Source organism: Peromyscus leucopus, chromosome 7 (assembly GCF_004664715.2).
Source record: "Peromyscus leucopus breed LL Stock chromosome 7, UCI_PerLeu_2.1, whole genome shotgun sequence".
NCBI classification, from domain to species: Eukaryota; Metazoa; Chordata; class Mammalia; order Rodentia; family Cricetidae; genus Peromyscus; species Peromyscus leucopus.
Genome location: NC_051069.1, coordinates 15,874,264 through 15,894,455, shown reverse-complemented (window position 1 = coordinate 15,894,455; position 20,192 = coordinate 15,874,264). Strand labels below are relative to the sequence as shown.

Genomic DNA, 20,192 nt, shown 5'->3' with positions numbered 1-20,192 from the left:
GTGTGCACCACCAAACCTGCCTTTTCAATTTCCAGAATTTTCACAGAAGGAAGCCAGATGTGGTTACTCATGCCTATAATGTCAGCATTGGGGAGGTGGAAAGCAGAATTGCTCTAAGTTTGAGACTTGTGTGGTCTGTGTACCAGGCCAAGGCTTCACTGCAAGACGTGTCTAGAAAAACAAGCCCCCTTGTTTGAGGGGGAAAAAAACCTCATTTAGATAATATCAAGGTTATTATCTCAAGTACCAACAATTGACCAGATTTTGCATAGGTTCGCGTTTTCATCAAATCAAATAAGCCTGGCATATTTCTCATTTCTAAACCCTCTGAATTCTCACATTGTTATTCACACCTCTTCCCACCCTGCTAAGGTTGAAGATGAAAGAGGAAGAATGGCGAGAAGCTCAGAGAGGCTTTAACAAGGTGTGGCGGGAGCAAAATGAGAAGTACTACTTAAAGTCTTTGGATCACCAGGGCATCAACTTCAAACAGAATGACACCAAGGTCCTGAGGTCTAAGAGCTTACTCAATGAGATTGAAAGCATCTATGATGAGGTGAGCTGGGTGATTCTACATCTCTGTCAACTTTGCTCTCTGTGTTCAGCCTGGCTTTGACTCTGCAGTCACTGAGAGCTGCTGGTTCTTGCTTCATGATTAGAGTCCATCATAGCTTTTGATTCCTGGTCTACCACTTTAAACCTAAGACTCATTGTTACACTTAGTTCTTCCTCTAGTTTCCCAACTTACCATTCTACTTTCTGTTCACACCTTCTGCCCCCCACTTCTCCCAACAAATGTCTTGTGTTTGTGGAGACCTTCTTACCTACCTCATCTTCAAGAGTTTCAGTAATCCCTGTCACTCCGCACACTCACTGAGAGTGTAAATAGTAATAGGAGCCAAGAATCAGAGGGAATATGACCTGTACTAGGAGGTAGGGAGCTTTCTAAAAGTGGTCCTGAGTTTTGAAGAATAAAAATACTAAGTGAACTTTTCACTTAAGTGTCTATGTTTGATCATGTTAACCTCCATGTGACAAACTCCACCCTAATATTTTATATCTTCCGTAAATGATAATCTAGAATTTTAAAGTCAATTCTCTGAAGTCCTCAGTATCTAGAAGTACTAATCTTTAGTACCTATGAATATTTGGAAGAGAGACAAAAATTGTTAGGTCAGTTCCTATATTTTGGATTGGGTATCCATTATCATGTCTCTGTCTGTTTTGAGAAAGGATCTCATTACATAAGCCCAAACTGGTTTAGAACTTTCACCTTTTCTGGCTTAGCCTCCCAAAGGCTGGGATTATAGATAGGTACCACTGTGCCTAATTTCCACTATGATTAATAATAAAATGCACTGCTGGTATAGTTTTTTTGTTTGTTTTTGTTTTCCAAGACAGGGTTTCTTTGTATAGCCCTGGCTATCCTAGAACTTGGTACTTGGCTTTGTAGACCAGGCTGGTCTCACTCAAAGATCTGCCTGCCTTTGTCTCCCGAGTGCTGGGATTAAAGGTGTGCTGCACCACCACCACCACCACCACCACTACCACCACCATCACCACCACCACCACTACCTGGCATTGCTGATGTAGTCTTGTGGGCTTGTTGCTGTATACATGTCACACAATGCTTTTTTGTCTGTTCCATCAGAGACAAGAACAGGCTACAGAAGAGAATTCTGGTGTACCTGTTGGCCCACACCTCTCACTTGCCTATGAAGACAAACAGATCCTAGAAGATGCTGCTGCTCTGATTATCCATCATGTGAAGAGGCAAACAGGCATTCAAAAAGAGGACAAGTACAAAATCAAGCAAATCATGCATCATTTCATTCCTGATCTACTGTTTGCTCAGAGAGGTGATCTCTCAGATGTGGAAGAAGAAGAGGAGGAAGAAATGGATGTGGACGAAGCCACAGGGGCACCTAAGAAGCACAATGGTGTCGGGGGTAGTCCCCCTAAGTCCAAGTTGTTATTTAGTAACACAGCAGCTCAAAAGTTAAGAGGGATGGATGAAGTATATAACCTCTTCTATGTCAATAACAACTGGTATATATTTATGCGACTGCATCAGATTCTCTGCTTGAGGCTGCTACGGATTTGTTCCCAAGCTGAGCGGCAAATTGAAGAAGAAAACCGCGAGAGAGAGTGGGAACGGGAGGTGCTAGGCATAAAGCGAGACAAGAGTGATAGCCCTGCCATACAGCTACGTCTCAAAGAGCCTAGTGAGTGCTTAGACTGTTGGCTTTCAGAACATATGGAGGGTGGATGACTGGCTTTGGGGTTTCATGAAATTTGCAGCTGCCTTAGATTGGAACTAGGGTTCATATCCTACCTCTGCAATTTAATTGGTTGTGTAACCCTCCTTAAATCCATGAACCCACAGATGAACCAATAAAATGGAGGCAGTAATTGTTACTTTATGGGGTTGCTTGAGGGCTTAGGGAAAGATATATATATAGCACCTTGTACAGTACCCAGTTTATGGACACATGGGATCCATCGTTAGCACTGTGGACATGTGAGGGATGGGAGATTCATTGGCTAGGTTAATGAGCAGTGTTTCAGATGAGAAGAGATGTCAGTTCATTCCATCCCATAACAACATATAAATTCCTCGTTATTCATGCTTATGACAAATAGGAATGTTCTTAGATGTGTGTTAGCAAGCTTCTCTTTAATGGGCTTCATGGCTCATCCTGATATTTTCTGAAAAGGGATTGGGACTCAAAGTGGTGTGAGACACAGCAAAGGGGTAAAGAGAATTCAAGAAAAGGAAAGCCAAGGGCTCATTAAAGAAGCTGCCCTATGCTTGACGCTGTGCTGTGCTGCCTACTTCCGTTAACGGTTTCATTCTTTAGGTATTTAACCTGAGAGCTGGACGCTTCCTTGCAGACTTCCTTTCTGTGCTCTTGATGAAGTAGTAATAACTGTTGTGGGAATCCTGTGCACAACTGTAGCTTCTTATCTGTTGAACTGATGGCTCCAGGAATCCCTTTGAAAGGCCTTTATCTGTATTAGACCTAGCACGAAAGAAACAACTTTGGGGCTTAAGTGTGATAATTTCTTATGTTTAGTAGAAATTACAAATACAGTAGCAAATCTGGGCTTGATTACTGTCTTAACCTGGACTTAGGCTGCAATAGTTTGTTCTTGGGTGATCATGCCAGTCATAGCTTTGGCGACAGATCTGTGGTTTGGACTCCGCTTTATCCTAGCATATTTCAGAGGCTACCTGCTTCTTTCATGGGCTTAGACAAGGTGATATTCTGTGACAAAACTCCAGCCAGTAGCGTGTTTTAAACAGTAATTGTTTGTTTTGCCTGTCTGTGACATCCACCTAGTTTGGCTTAGGTGGATCTTTTTTTTGTTTTCCCTTACAAATAGGTGGCCAGTTAAATCAGTGAGAAGAGTTCCTTTTGTAATTAACATTTTTAATGAATTTTCTATCGAAATGCAACCAGTATGCACAAAGGGACAAAAATATGAATTTTTCCGTGTGTGTGTGGGGGGGGGGGTTGCAGAGGCCTATGTACAGGGAGGCTAGAGGAAAGCATGGAGTATCCACTAGTATGTTGTAGCTTACGCCTTGAGGCAGGGTCTCACTGAACCTGTAGCTAGGTTGGTGGTCAGCATACCTTAGTGCTTCTCTCTCTTCCCACCTCAGTGCTGAGGGTCAGGTGGTGACAGCCAGGCTTTCATAGGCGTGCTGGGGCCCCTTCTGTGTATGAAGTGTCCTTACCCACTGAACCATTTCCCCTGCCCCACAAGTAGAATTTTATAGTTCGATACATTTTTCTATAGTGATCATACTTTAGTCAAAAAAGAGAATAAGGAAAATAATAAAGTGAAGGCTCAGTAACCTCCTTGCACCACTGTTTTGATTTCCAGCCTTTTTTGGCATTTGAGAGAGGGTCTCCTGCTACAAAGTGTTCACTGACCAGGAACTTGTTATGTAGTCTAGGGTGGTTTCAAACTCTCAGAAATCCTCTTGTCTTAACCTCCCCAGGGTATAGGCTTGTGCCACACTGGCCAAGATGAGGTTAGTTTTGAGCTCTGTATATATGGGTGCTATTTTGGTGGGTGCTATTTCGGTGAGTTGAGGAGTCCCCACTCCTAGTACCCTGTCCTAATTGCTGTCTCTACTAGTCCGACTTGTCCCAGCTGTCGGGTGAAGTGCTCCATGTGCGACAAGGACAAGTCATTTCATATAATTTGTGGGGTACAGTGTTGCAGATTCATTTTAAAGAAAAGACATGATAAAATCAGATATTTTGATGTTGTGCTTACCAAGAGTTCTCCAAGTGCTACTAGCATCTAACTATGCCTGCCTTTTCTTGTCTCTGCTCACTCTTCATTGAAATAGCTTCATGAGCTTATGTCCCCCTTGCAAATGGTTTTGTGTGAGTGGAGGAGGCAGCAACTTGAATGGGATGTTTTGGGATATTTTGCTCTCAGATGACAGAGAACTCAGCAGTGCTGTAAAATATCTTTCCCGTGTAGTCTCTCTGTGTTGGAAGCTGTTGTAGAAGTTGCAGTCACTGTTCTGGGACGGACGGTGCTGGTGATTACAGCCTCCTATAGATTTCACCTTTGCTGGAATTGGGTCCAGTCCGACATGTTTTGCATATCTGGTGTGTGTTCTTTCAAAGGCTGTATAGGCCAGCTCTGGGATTCCCTGCTCTCTGTCCTTGAGCTTGTCTTAGCAGAGTACGGTCTTATCTCTCTCATCTTTCCCATAGTGGATGTTGATGTAGAAGATTATTACCCAGCTTTCCTGGACATGGTGCGGAGCCTGCTTGATGGCAACATAGACTCATCACAGTATGAAGATTCACTGAGAGAGATGTTCACCATTCACGCCTACATTGCCTTTACTATGGACAAGCTAATCCAGAGCATCGTCAGACAGGTGAGAGGGTATGCTAGAGGCTAGGACTGCCAAGGGAAGGTGTCCTAACCTAAAAGTAGGTTAGGCAAAGAAAAAACAAGATTTCTATGGGAAAAGGAAAGCAACTTAACCATATACAGTGTTTATAAATGTGTGTCTCTGAAATGGAAAGGACCAAGTTAAAATGAAGTCTGTTGTGTGGCTTTTCCAGGAGAGACCATGAACAAGCATTTCTTTACCCTTTATGATGCACTGACAACAAACCAAAGAAATATTTCTAACCAAATCTAGCTCAGTGAACCATTACGTTTATTGGGGTTATTTAAAGAACATGGGTAACCCAAAGTTAGCGCTTCATTGAAAAGTCTACCATACATTGCCTGGCTGGCAATTCACAGAAGCTGAATCCTTGGAGCTCCTGCACAACCAGAAGGCAGCTTGATCTATTAGAGGGTGTCTTCTCCCCAGATGTTGTTACTGCTTTTACAGGAGGATAAGAAATTCAGCATCCTCCTCAGTTACATTCTAGGCCAGCCTGGGATACATGAGACCCCCGTTGTGTGTCAGGGGGTGTCAATTCTAAGTCAAGTTTTCAGAAGCTTTCGAAACTGTTTCCTTTACTTACTGATTCTTGTACGCTTTTACTTCCTGAGTCTGATGTTTCTGTTCAGAGGAGACAGCTGTACAACATCTGTTTCTCCTGTCAACAAAGCATGACTCTTCCAGCCTTGGAATGGATCTTAAGTTGTTCTCAGTGTACCTTTGCAGTAGTGTGACCCTCCTCAGAGCCTGTCCTAATGGCCACTTAAAGAAAACATAGAGGTTCACCTCTTAACGTTTTCTGAGAAGGAAACATAGATGTAACATTGCCTTTTCTGTAGATGATGGTGATTCTGTCTATTTGCCTTATTTAATATTAGAAGTCCTTTAAAATGTTCTGCCCCCCTCATTTATCTGAGACTCACTGTGTTAAGTTTGTGGTTGCTTTTATGTTTTATTTCTGGAATTTTTCAATATGTTGAGTTGTTTGTGACAGGATCTCACTATATAGCATTGACTGACCTTGAACGTGTTATTCTGTGTCACACGTGTTATTCTGTGTCAGCTTCCTGAGTACTGAGATTACAGGTGTGAGCCAATGTGATTCTTTCTAACTGTGTTATCCTTCTGATAGGAAGGTTGTCACAGGTTTTCTGCTACCTCGATAGACTTCCTACCAGTATTCTGAACTCCCTAGGGGATCAGAGTACACGAATTCTGTGAGCTAAGAAGATAGAAAAAGCAAATTTTTCCCTGGAGTCCACATTGCTTCTGTATTGTAGAGAAAGGCTTAGAGTTCCCTTGAGGAAAATACTGACTCTTGCAAAGGACCATTGCTTTTCCCTTGGCTTTGGAAGGATATATGCCTCTGTATGCTCATAGAATGTAGTCAGGATTGGTAAAGAAAGCTGAATGTAACTGAATCTTGTGTCTTACCCAAAGTTGTTAGTGAGGCAACTCTAAAAGTTGAAAGCTACTTAAGCCTTCCCATAAGGGGTCTGGATGATGACTGACAGTCAGCTATACTCATAATTTGAAATACAAATCCCTATTGATTCCCTAAATGTATATAAATTACCAGCTCCATTTCCCCCATGTCTGTTTCTGCTTCTAATCTTACTATTGGCTATAGCTAGGAACAAAGTCTTTCATAGTACCAAGCCAATAAAATTAGCTTTCATAAGCCTTAGGTTAGTTTTTTAAATAGAATTTATTTACTTAAAAGAATCTGGTTATGAATTTGTGTGGTTAATGCTATCAACATACTTTTAAAAACTGGAAAACAGGAGTTTCCTCCAGAAAACCCAAATCCATGTGTTTTTAAGACATTCAAATTTCTTGTCTTACGGTTTTATTGCTGGGAAGAGATACCGTGACCACAGCAACTCTTACAAAAAGAAACATTTAGGCTGGGCGGTGGTGGCGCACGCCTTTAATCCCAGCACTCGGGAGGCAGAGCCAGACGGGTCTCTGTGAGTTTGAGGCCAGCCTGGGCTACCAAGTGAGTTCCAGGAAAGGCGCAAAGCTACACAGAGAAACCAGTCTCGAAAAAACAAAAGAAAAGAAAAGAAACATTTAATTGGGGCTGGCTTACATTTTCAAATGTTTTTAGTCCATTATCATCATGGCGGGAAGCATGGCAGCATGCAGGCAGGCATGGTACTGGAGAAGGAGCTGAGAGATCTACATCTTGGTCAGCAGGCAGCAGGAGAAGACTTCCACACTGGATGTAGCTTGAGAATATGAGACCTCAAAGCCTTCTTTTTGTTAAAAGACACACTTCTTTTAACAAGGCTCCACCTATTCCAATAAGGCCACACCTCCTAACAGTGCCATTCCCTATGAGCCAAGCATTCACACACATGAGTCTGTGGGGGCCATTCCTGTTCAAACCACCACACTTCTCATAACTTTAAAGTGAGCTGGCTCTAATCATCTTTTCTTTTCTTTTTACTTGGTGGTCCCCTGAAGTTCAATTCTGGTTGAACAAGTTTCAAGGTCAAGCCATACATTTGTCTTAACTTTTTCAGGCTGGGGCTTTCTGTAGCTCAATTGATAGTTAATTGCCAAGCATACATGAAGGCCTGGGTTGGATCTCCAACCCTCCATAAAATGGGTGTGGCGATATACATATAATCTCAGCATTTTGGAGGAGGAGGTCAAAAGTTGAAGGTCATCTTCAACTACATAGGAAGTTCAAGGACAGCCTCTGATACATAAGACCTTGTCTCAAAAAGATGGGTTAACTCTTAAGTAGGCAGTCTCAGATATCTTAGTAACAGAGCTCAAATATGATGTCATCATGTGAGGACCTGACAAGGGAAGCATCCCTTCTTCCTGGCCATCTCCATTCTCGTGCTTCTCTGCACTGGACACTCAGCATATACTTCCGCCTTTGCCAGCCCTTCTGAGACTTCAACACCTCTGACCTTGGTATTACCCAGCTTTTCAATGCAGGTGCTTCTCTATTTAAAAAAATAAATTAATTAATAAATAAATAAATCCCCAAAACCATCCCTACATCATTCCAGGTTACCAGATGAAAGGCTAAACGTGGCTGTGAGTGTACATGTCCCCTAGACATTTCTGGATGTATAGTGCTGCCTTTTCCAAGGATTTTGAGAGAGGCCGGATACTTAAGAGGATGTGAATAGGGAGTAAGTGGTACTTAGTCCTCTTTAACAAGGTAAAAGCCAGGAGGAGAATCTTCATGGTGCAGAGAGTTCATGTCTTGGCTAGACTTTTACCTTGCTCTTTCTCCCCCACTTAAAACTTGGTGAAGCTTTTATTGTGTTACCAAGTCATAATAAGCCTTATTTTTTTTTTTTTTTTTTTTTTTTTTTTTTTGGTTTTTCGAGACAGGGTTTCTCTGTGTAGCTTTGTGCCTTTCCTGGAACTCACTTGGTAGCCCAGGCTGGCCTCGAACTCACAGAGATCCGCCTGGCTCTGCCTCCCGAGTGCTGGGATTAAAGGCGTGCGCCACCACCGCCCGGCATAAGCCTTATTTTAATGGTGATGTCCAAATCGTTTTTACTTCACAAAGACTGTATCCTCCTAAAAGTAGAATGGCTAAATAAAATAGATGAATTAGTATTGAAATTAACATTTTTCTTCTCTGATTTTAGGGATTGGTTGGTTTGGTGTCAGGGACTAAACTCAAGACCTTGTCTGGCTAGGCAAGCTCTCTACCGCTAAGCTATATATACCCCAATCCTAAATTTTATTTTTTTCTGATATTTTTATGGGTAGGGTTTCATTTTACTTGTGAGAGTTATTATTTTGACATTTATTTATATATTTTGTGTATGTGTGTGCCATGTATCTATGTGAAGGTAAGGAGGAGAGCTTATGGGTGTGTGTTCTCTCCTTCTACCATGTGAATTTCAGGGGTTAAACTCAGGTCATCAGGCTTGAGGTCAGTCAACTTTCCCCTCTGAGTCATCTAGAATTTTAATTTTAGTAAGAATAGTGAGGGAAATCAAAACACAACTAGTGGGATGGGGATGGGGATATGGATGTTGCCCGTGGTTGTAGCACTTGCCTAACATATGTCATGGCCTGGGGTTGCCCTAGCAACAAGTGCATACAAGGTTCAACTTTCTACGGGTGTTAATATAAGTCACTAAGTCTAGCAAGTCTGCTGCAAGCCCTCCAAAAAAAGGGTAACAATTTTCAACCACATTTAGCTTGTATTGAAAATGAATGGTTGAGGTGAAGGATGTAACTTTATATGGTCCTGGGTTTAATCTAACCCAGCCTTAGGAAAAAATTAAAAGAATTAATGTGCACAATTTAAGGACTATACTTATGCCAAATATGGAATAATCATTGGCCTGCTAGTGAGGAAGTTGCCCCTGGGTTAAGAACTTGACTTCTAGTTCCAAGTCTGCTCATTAATTGAGCTCCTGGGGGCAGGTAATGAGGAGACAAGTTTCTGTATAGCCCTGGCTGTCCTGGAACTCACTATGTACACCAGACTGGCCTTGAACGCAAAGTGATCCATGTACTTCTGCCTCTTGAATGCTGGGATTAAAGGCGTGAGCTACCACAGCCGGTTTATGCAGCAACTTTTTTAAGTTTCAGGTTTTGTACAAGGATTAGGAACCCTAGAAATGAACTTAGAAAGTGGCTCAGCAGTTAGGAGCAGTTGCTATTCTTCTCAGCACCCACATGGTGGCTCACACTCTCCTGTAACTGCAGTTCTGTGATATCCAGTGTTCCTTCCAGACTCTGGGCACCCAAACACATATAACTGACACACCACAGGCTCACAGAGTACATATAAATATTTTTTTCAAAGTCACATGGATCTTGTTTTTAGAGTTCTCTGATGTGCCTCTCCACACCCCATGTCCCATAAGTTTTATTATTTAACACACAAAAAAATTTTTTACAATAGGGGATTTCTTCCATTCTAGCCTGTTTTCCAAAGTACTTGTGGATTGGATAAGAAATATATGTGAAAACAAAATTGTAAACAATTTAAAATTACATGGAGGTGGCATGGAATACACACTATGGAACTTGGCGTGGTGGTACACATAATCCCTAAAACTAGGAGGTGGAGACAGGAAGATTAGGACTTCAAGGCTATCCTCAGCTACATACTAAATTTGAAGCTAGCCTAGAGTACATTAGACCCCATCACAAACAAAAACAAAAGCCAGTTAACTGCAAAGCATTGTTTTTAAGATACTTGGAATGACATTTTATTTACTTTGCTAGGAAACATGAGCAGAAATCATTATCCCACTGAGACTTGGTTTTGCTTTTAAATATATGTGAGTTTTCTTTATGAAGTGTTCATAAAGGCAGAGGATCCTGACTTGGTTATTTTCCGTGAAAACAATAGTGCTTAACTTTCTAAATTAAAAACAAAAAACAAAAAAAAACCAAAACCAACGTTTTAAGTGGAATGACCAGAGGATAGGAGAGATGCTTTCCTGGCTCACCGGCTGGCCTGTGCTTTGTTCTAGCTGCAGCACATTGTCAGCGATGAGGTCTGTGTGCAGGTTACTGACCTGTACTTGGCAGAAAACAATAACGGAGCCACCGGAGGCCAGCTGAACACTCAGACATCAAGGAGCCTTCTGGAGTCAACGTACCAGCGGAAAGCAGAGCAACTTATGTCAGATGAGAACTGCTTTAAGGTAGGAGTTACTCATGTAGCCAGCTGCTGCCACCGTTAATCTCCAAAAACAAGTCTGTGTTGGACAGTCTACTTCTGATCCTTTCCTGCCGTTCACTCCTTCATTCACTCGTTTGTTATGTGTATGTGTTTTGAGTACAGGTTTGAGTGTGTATGCATGTGTGTGCACATGGTCTGCTGCAGGAGGTGTACACCTTACAGGTTTTGTGTCTCCACCCCCCCCCCACCTTCCTTTTCTTTCTTTTTTTAATAGTCTGTCTCATTGTCCTGGAGCTCACTGAATTTTCCCTGGTGGGCTGGCTTTCTCTCCAGTGCTGTGATTACGAGCCAGAGTTGTATATGAGTACTGGGAATCAAACCAGAGCCCCGTGCTTATTTGGCAGCAAGCACTTTACCAACTGAGCTTCTGCCCAGTTACTTTGGTTGCATTAAAAAAAAAAAAAGCAAAAACCAAACTTTGTTGGTCTTAGAGCTTTTAAAAAACTACAATGCTAGCTGGGTGGCTAGCATTAAAATCACACATGGAGGCTTATTCTTACTTATGAATGCTTGGCCTTCCTTAGTTTGGCTTGTTTCTAGCAAGCTTTCCTTTTCTTAAATTATCCCATCTACCTTTTACTTCTGGGCTTTTCACATTCTCTTACTCCTGTAAATCTTACTCTTCCTTACTCTCTCTCGACTTGCTGTGTAGCTGGTGGCTGGCCGCTGGTGTCCTCCGCCTTCTTTGGCTACTCCTTTTTCTCTCCCAGATTCTCCTTCTATTTATTCTCTCTACCTGCCAGCCCTGCCTATTTCTTTCTCCTGCCTCACTATTGGCTGTTCAGCTCTTTATTAGACCATCAGGTGTTTTAGACAGAGGAACACAGCTTCACAGAGTTAAACAAAAGTAACACACCTTAAAATACTATTTTACAACATGTTCCCAGCCGCTGAGCTGTCTGTTTAGCCCCTTGAAAATGCACATTTTAAAAGAGCTGGTTTAATTATTCATTCCCCAGGATCATCAACACAGTTTTTACATCTACTTTTTTCTCCCTTCCCCTCATCTTCCCTTCTGTTTTTGTTTGTTTGTTTGTTTTGTTTTGTTTTTTTTATGAGACAGGGTCTAGCTATGTAACACAGGCTATTCTTAAATTATAGATCCTCCTTCCTCAACCTCCAGAATGATGGCATTACATTGTAGATATGACCACTGTGTCCGGCTGTATTTCATTGGCATGTAGATTAGTTATAGAATACTTGGACTGCATTTGTGAAGCCCTGAGCTATTCCTACCTCACTTCTGGAATCCTAGCACTCAAGAGGTTAGGAAGATCAGAAATTCAAGGTCACCCTCCTTACTCACCTCACCCATAAAAGAAATGCCTATAATTGGGTATATCAGGTAGCTTTTTTTGTAATAGGTAACTATAAAAACAAGTAATCAGAAAACAAACCCACATGTCTAACACACTGTGGAATTAAATTGCAGCCTCTTGTGAATACTGCATGGCATTTATATTACAATTCCTCAAAATTAAATACAGCTAAGCCAACAATCGTGTTTAAAGAAAACTTTTTACCCCAACAACTCAGGAGGCAGAGGCAGGTGGATCTCTGTGAGCTCCAGGCCAACCTGCTCTGCATAGTGAGTTCCAGGACAACCAGGGCTACATAAGAGAACCCTGTCTCAAAAAATAAATAAATAAGCACAGCCTGCTGTGGTCCTCTGGGAGCTGAGAGGAGGGTGAAGTGTTGAATCAGTTGCACAGTGTATAATGTAACATGTTTTATTGCTCTTACCGTTTTGTTTGTCTCAGATTTGTTTTAGGTTAACTATATTATTTTTTGCTAGATTTTAAGTTTTAGGAACAGATTAGGGTTTTTGTGTTTTTTTTTTAAATAGCCTCTCTAAAAGGCATACTGCAAGCCAGTCATCTTCCATCTTGCTGCATCTACCAGAATTGTAACATGGCCTTTCACAATCCTCGAATTCTAGTTTCTTTCTGTGTCAATGAAGAAGGTTGAAATTAAGTTTGCTTTTTTATTTTTACTTTTTGAGATAGAGTTATCAAGCTGTCCTTAAACTGCCACGTCACAGGTGACCATATTTTAGCCTTTGAGCATCTTGCCTCCACATTCTTGGTTCTAGAATTAAAGCAGTGTCCTCCTGTGGCCAACTTACCACAAATTTACTCGTGAGAAATGGAATTGCCCGTGGGAATTTTATTTTTTTATTTTATGTGGGTGTTTTGCCTGCGTGTATGTATAATTTTCTTATCTTCAGTAAACTGAGTCAGGACATTGAGAAAGCCAAGGTTCCAGAAAAGGACAGCTGTTGACAGGTTTCTATAAAATATGGCATATAACTGCCCTTATCAGTGTTTTGATTTATAAATGAATGTTTTTAAAATCATACACATTATTAGCAAAGTATTAGAATCCAGAATTTCAAATATGATTGGTGCCATTGTAAGAACACTTGGTTTGTTTGTGGCTCTGTATTTAGCACAGGTTTGTCTGAAACTGACTCTGGAGGCCATTCTGTTGGCAGTTTTCTTGCCTGGCCTCCTCTGTGCTGGAATTACAGGCATGCACCACCACACCCAGCTTAACAGAACCTTCTAAAGACTGTGTGTGTGACAGGAGCCAGGTCTGTCCTCCCACTGTGTGGACTTCAGGGTTTAAGCTCAGGTTGTCAGCTTGTCAGTAAGTACCTTTACCCACTGAGCCATCCTGCTAGTCCAACAGAACATTCTTTGTAATTTCTTTCAATTTTTCATTTTTGAAAATTTCACACATGAATACTATGTTTATGTCGTTTCTACCCCTTTCTTTCCCCCTTCCAGTTTCTCCTGTGTTCTTCCCACTTCTCTCTTTAATTTTCACTGTCATGTGTGACTCCAACCCATGGAATCCATGTGGTGTTACTTAGATGTGTGCATATATTTAGGACTGACCACCTGGGGTAACCTATCAGGGGGCTTGTTACTGGAGAAAATAGGTTCTCCCTCTCTCAACAGCCATTGACTACCCATATGTAGCTCTTCCATCTAATGATGGGCCTTTGTGAAATTTTCCCCTCTACCGTGGAATACCAGCTGACGTCATTATGCAGGTCTTGTGTAGGTAACCCTATTTTTGAGATTTCATGGATGTGGCTTCCCTGTTATGTCTAGAAGACACTATCTCAAAACTCATCCCCTGGTCTTCTGGCTCTTACATTCTTTTCGACTCGTCTTTCTTCATCTTTCCTGAATGAACCTTACATGTAGGGCTTGCATTGCAGATCTATCAGCTGGGGTCAGGCACACCGTGGTCAGTCATGTTCTGCATTTTGACCAGTTGTGGCTCTTTGTAGTAGCCCTACCTGCTGCAGGAGGAGGCTTCTCTGATAAGGGCTGAGAGCTCCACTTTGACCTAGATTGGATTGGGGTGTGAGCTGTGTAACCTGAACAAATGAACAGTTACTAATTTAAAAATTGTTTTTAAGATGTATTTTTATGTGTAAGGATGCTTTGACTTCATGTATGTTTCTATACCATCTGCATGCAATGCCCTCAGAGGCCAAAAGAGGACATTGTATCCTCTGGAACTGGAGTTACCACCATGTGTCAAACCCAGGTACTCTAGAAGAACAGCCAGGGCTCTTAACTTCTGAGCCATCTCTGCAGTCCCACTTTATCTTTTTTTAATCAGCAGCTTTTCAATATCCCCAATTTTGTTGGAACAAAATTTTATTTGTTTTTTTTAAATAATTTATTTTTATTTTCTGTGCATTGATGTTTTGCCTGCATGTATGTCTATGTGAGGCAGTTGTTAGCTGCCATATGGGTGCTGGGAATTGACCCCGGGTCCTCTGGAAGAGCAGTCAGTGCTCTTAACAACTGAGCCATCTCTCCAGCCCTGGAACAAAATTTTAGAATTTTAATACCTTTCTACCTACAGTATGACAATCTAGGTTTATAGCCCTAGAAATTTTGTTTTGTTTGTTTATGCTCTGCTTCTGTTTTCAGCTAATGTTCATTCAAAGTCAAGGCCAGGTTCAGCTGACCATTGAGCTTCTGGACACAGAAGAGGAGAATTCAGATGACCCTGTGGAAGCAGAGGTATGGACAAGTACATTGCACATAGAGCTTGCCAAGTCCCTGAATTCTGGGGGGTTCTGAAGCTCCTTAGGGTTCCTGTGATTGTGTTTTTAGGATTTACTTTTATGTTATTGTATTTATTTGTTTGTTTATTTATTTATTTTTGAAACAGGGTCTCTCTGTATAGGCCTGGCTGTCCTGGAACTTCCTCTGTAGACCAGGCTGGCTTAGAACTCAGATATCCACTTGCCTTTGCCTCCCGAGTGCTGAGGTTAAAGGCCTGTGCTACCACCACTGATGTAGGACGTGTGTGTGTGTGTGTGTGTGTGTGTGTGTGTGTGTGTGTGTGTGTGTGTGTTATGGATGCTGAGAACAGAACTTGGAGCCTCTAAAGAGTACCAAGTAGGCCTGTGCTACCACCACTGATCTAGGACGGGTGTGTGTGTGTGTGTGTGTGTGTGTGTGTGTGTGTGTGTGTGTGTGTGTGTGTGTGTGTTATGGATGCTGGGAACAGAACTTGGAGCCTCTAAAGAGTACCAAGTACTCTTAACCACTCAGGCATCTCAAGCCCTCCAGAAGTTGTTTTCACGGTTATTTAGAGTGTAGGTTATTCCAACTAAGTCTATCCATATTCACTTTGGAGGCTGTAGTGGTAGTAGCTGTTTAGGGTCAATGCCTCCCCTTTCTTCCTCAGTAAATACAGTTGGCAGCTTAACTTTTCCTTTTGTTTTTGTTTTCCTCTAAATGACTATAAACAGTAAATGAGATGCTTTTGTTTGTTTTGTGGTATCATTTGATATAGTATCATGTTTACTTACTTTTTAAAAAAGATTTACTTATTTATTGTGTATACAGTGTATCCCCTACAGGCCAGAAGAGGGCAACAGATCTCATTACAGATGGTTGTGAGCCACCATGTGGTTGCTGGGAATTGAATTTAGGACCTCTTGAAGGGCAGCCAGTGCTCTTAGCCTCTGAGCCATCTCTTCAGCCCTCATATTTACTTTTTTGTTTTGTTTTTTGAGACAAGGTTTCTCTGTGTAGTCCTGGCTGTCCTGGAACTGGTTTTATAGACCAGTTTGGCCTTGAACACACAGAGAGCCACCGGTCTTTGCCTCCCAAGTGCTGGGATTAAAGATGTGAGCTACCACCACACTGTGAACCCAGGAGTTTTTGACTCGGGTAATATATTGTCATTGGTCTGCAATAATAATATAAAAAGGGGCCAGGCCACATAGATGATGTTCTGAAGAATAAGAAGAGACCATTTGGCTTATGTTTGCCAAAACTTTACATTTTTTTTCAAGAGTTGCCAGAATTCTACATATTAATGTGGAAGGTTATCGGTGATACTGTTCTGCAGTTGTGGGTGCAACCCCCGGGCAAGGCCACCATAGAGCAAAACACAGGGGTTTATTGATGACAAGCAAGCCTGGGCTTGGTCTGTGTCCAGCTGACACAGTGGGTGAAGGAGGATGGCCCTGAGCTCTCAGGGTGAGGAGTTTTTAAAGGGAAAAATCACAAGCAGGGTGCTACAAGCCTTCGCATCATATAACCTTTGAATTTACTAGTTGGGGGTTACAGTTATCATTTTTGGGCAGGCCTGGACAAGTCCTAGGCTTTGTTCTTGAGCTACCATGGATGCTAGCTGGGCAAGCATGTGTACTGACTGTGGGGGCTGACTCAGTGGCCCAGACTCTGTCCTTGTGCTGCCATGGAGGCTGGCCTCACACGTTCACATTGACTCATGCATGTAGCTCTTAAGTTGGTGAGGGGTTCCAAGCAGTCGGAGTACGTACAGAAAAGGAACCTACTGCAAGGACAATGTCTTTTGTTCATGGCCCTCCCAGAAACTGCTTGCTCAAATCTCAGGAAACTTAAATTGAGGCCTGATCTCTGAGAGAAGACTGAGCAGCCTGTCATGGCATCTGCTTGGTCCTTTCACAGTTTCTACCAATTTAGTTTTGATATCCACCTCAAATGTACTATCTTGCCTGGCTAACAGTTTAAATATGTATTTTAATACCAAGTAACAAGCATGTTCTTGAAAGGGCATTATTTTTTAGTTTTATAGTTCTGGGGTTCAAAGGCAATCACTTTACCACTGAGCTATAACCTGAGTGACCCCCCTTTTTTGGATAGGCTCTTTCCATATGGCCTTCACTGGCCTCAAGTTTGCACACATCCTGTCTGAGTCTCCCAGGCGCTGGAATGATTTTTGTATACTACCACACTAGGCTGTTTTGTTCTTGAAATCTGTAGTCTGTATATTTTGTGGCAAGATTAGACTCCTGATGTAGCTCTTTTTATGATCTTTCTCTTATGTTTCTCTTCCTAGCGTTGGTCAGACTATGTGGAACGATATATGAGTTCTGATACTACATCTCCTGAACTTCGAGAACATCTGGCACAGAAACCAGTATTTCTCCCAAGGCAAGTCTGCAAAGTCACTGCTGGTGGTAATATATATTGTTCACAGCTTGGGGCGGGGCGGGGAGGAGCTTCAGACTCTTGGTTTCCTATATTCATCTGTTCTCTCTTGAGGATGGCATTAGAGCATTTGCTGGCTTACCTGTAAAATCCCCAGCATTCAAGAGGTGAAAGCATTAGAGAACCTGTAATACTCACTCCATCAGACGGAGTGTGTGTCCATGGAGTAGTAGTCATTCACTAGCAGGACTCGGCATACAGCCATACTCAGAACTACAGTGGTCACAAGAAAATACAGAGCAGAATCAGGAAATGAAAGAATTCAAGGGAGCTACATATAAGCTTTTAAGAGTCCTCTTCCAGCACAGTCATTTAAGTCATACAATTCCTCAAAACCAGAACTGTGTTTGGAGAACTGCCTCCCAGAGAAGCTCATTAAACTGAATGCCAAAAAAGGCTTTTTATTGAGGTTGACATGAAGTCACCTTCTCCAGCCAAGTGGTGATGGCACATACTGTTGATCCCAGCACTGAGGAGGCAGAGGCAGGCAGATCTCTGGGTTCGAGGCCAGCCTGGTCTACAGAGTAAATTCTAAGACAGCCAAGGCTACACATAGAAACTCTGTCTTCCTATCTTGAAGGGGAAAAAAGAGAGAAGTAGAGACCTTCTTCATGGCATGTACCAAAATTGCAGATGGAAGAATAAAAAGTTTGAGTTCAGTGAACCACTTTTGTGGTTTTGTGGATAGTAGAAAGGGCCCCAAATCTCTTGTAGCTACTGTGTAATTGTTTTCTGTATAGAACTTTAAAGTTTTCCTCATATACAGGCAAGTTTAATGCTAATCCTCTAATTTTGAAAAGTATTTTAGAAGTAGAAATTGGGTAGAAGAACCAGGTATGTAATTTATACCTGTAATCATGGTACTCAGGAAGTTCCGGCACAAGGATTGCTGGGACTTCAACACTATCCTGGGCTACAGTATACAATCCTTCTGTGTTAATCAGGGTTCTCTAGAGGAACAGAATTTACAGAATGAGCCTCTCTATATATATATATATAAAAAGGGATTTATTGCAATAGCTTTCAGGCTGCAGTCCAGTTAATATAACAATGGCTGCCGATCAATGGAAGGTCCAAGAACCCAGTAGTTGTTTGATCCACAAGGCTGGATGTCTCAGCTGGTGTTCAGTACACGCCAGCGTTTCAAAGAAGTGGCTCTAATGCTAGTGAAGGAATAGACTTGATACAGCAAGGCCAGAGCAAGCAGGCCAGGAGCAAAAGCTTCCTTCCTTATATAGGCGTCCATCAGAAGTGTGGCCCAGATCAGAGATGGGTCTTCTCAGCTCAAAAGATCTGGATTAAAGGGGTGTCTTCCTACCTCAAAGACCCGGATTAGAAGTAGATCTTCCCCCTTTAAATTAAGCAAAAGTCCCTTGCAGGTGTGTCCTCCTCCATGTTGTAGGTTTTAGTTAATTTCAGATAGTCTAGTTGAGAAGCACATCATACCCTCTAAAAACAAAAGGAGTAGGGGTGGATTTTCCTTTTAAAACTTGGAGATTAAAATCTATTTTAGAGCCAGGCATGGTAGCACACACTTTTTTAATCCCAGCACTTGGGAGGCAGAGCCTTTCTGTGAGTTAGAAGCCAGCCTTGTGAATTAGAGCAAGTTCTAAGACAGCCAGGACTACACAGAGAAACTCTGTCTTGAAAAACCAAAGAAAAAAAAAGAAAGAAAGAAAGAAAACCTTCAATTCCTAAAAGTTGTATTCAAGGATTACTGGGCTTAGTCCCAGTCCCAATGAGAGCATTGAAAGTGTACACCTAGAGAAAAAGTCTTTCCAGGTTCTCCACTCAACAGTCCATTTAGTAGACTCGAGCTGTTGCCAAGCTCTTCTCAGCAAAATGGACATGGACTCTGTATCATCTCATCATGTCACGTTTTGAGATTTATTTGGTTGGTTGGTTTGTGTGATTTTCAGACAGGGTCTCATTATATAGTCCTGGTTGTCCTGGAACTCAGTAGGTTAACCAGACCGGTCCTGAACTCAGAGAGATCACTTGCCTCTGCTTTCCAGATGCTGGGATTAGAGCCGTGTGTCACCACACCCAGCAAAGCATGACTTTTAAAAGAGCCATATTTTGGTTTTCAATGATTTGTCTGTCAGCTGAGGAGGTGGATAGGTATATACAGGTATGTGCATGTGTTATTGAGCACATGTTGAAGTCAGAGGACAACTAACTTGTGGGAGGTGGTTCTTTACTTCCACCCCAGAGAGTGGGTCCCAGAGATTGAACTCCATTTGATGTGCCTGTCAGCAAGTGCTGAGCCAACTCAGCAGCCCTGACTCCTTGTCTTTGGGGCCTTTATGCATTCTTAGGGCTTAAGTTCTCAAGAAAATTTTTATTCATTGTTAATCATGCTAGTTGTGTTTGCCATATTAGAGATTAAAACTGAAAAACGGCTGGGCAGGGTGTCACATGCCTTTAATTCCAGCATTTGGGAGGAAGAGGCAAGTGGATCTCAGTGAGGTTGAAGCCAGCCTGGTCTACAAAGTGAGTTGCAGAATAGCCAGGATTGTTACACAGAGAAACCCTGTCTTGAAAAAACAAAAATAAACAAAACAAAACCTGGGGGGCTGGAGAGATGGCTCAGAGGTTAAGAGCACTGACTGTTCTTCCAGAAGTCCTGAGTTCAATTCCCAGCAACCACATGGTGGTTCACAACCATCTGTAATGAGATCTGGTGCCCTCTTCTGGCCTGCAGGCAGAACATGACTGTTCTTCCAGAAGTCCTGAGTTCAATTCCCAGCAACCACATGGTGGTTCACAACCATCTGTAATGAGATCTGGTGCCCTCTTCTGGCCTGCAGGCAGAACACTGTATACATAATAAATCAATCAGTCAATCAATCAATCAATAAATCTTAAAAAAAAAAAAGAAAAAAAAAACGAAACCTGAAAAAAAAAAAAAGTAGCATGCTTGCTTAGTAGGCACAAAGCTCTGTTTGACCCCTAGGCTGTATCAAGTAGGCGTGGTGGTGAATGGCTGAATTCCAGCACTCATACAGGAAGATGAGAAATGAACATCATCCTTAGAGGTCAGACCCTGTCTCAA

The 20,192-nt window shown here is 42.0% G+C and overlaps 1 protein-coding gene across 2 annotated transcripts in view; it reads left to right on the top strand.

Annotated features, from left to right (window-relative positions):
- Sin3a (SIN3 transcription regulator family member A) overlaps window positions 1-20,192 on the top strand; it is a 69,341-nt gene that overhangs the window by 43,165 nt on the left and 5,984 nt on the right. For both annotated transcript variants that reach the window (XM_028865060.1, XM_028865059.2), the window contains exons 14-19: window positions 373-556; window positions 1,652-2,225; window positions 4,743-4,912; window positions 10,408-10,581; window positions 14,576-14,668; window positions 16,986-17,080. In XM_028865060.1, the coding sequence (XP_028720893.1) occupies window positions 373-556; window positions 1,652-2,225; window positions 4,743-4,912; window positions 10,408-10,581; window positions 14,576-14,668; window positions 16,986-17,080 (1,290 nt within the window). The remainder of the gene's footprint in view (window positions 1-372; window positions 557-1,651; window positions 2,226-4,742; window positions 4,913-10,407; window positions 10,582-14,575; window positions 14,669-16,985; window positions 17,081-20,192) is intronic.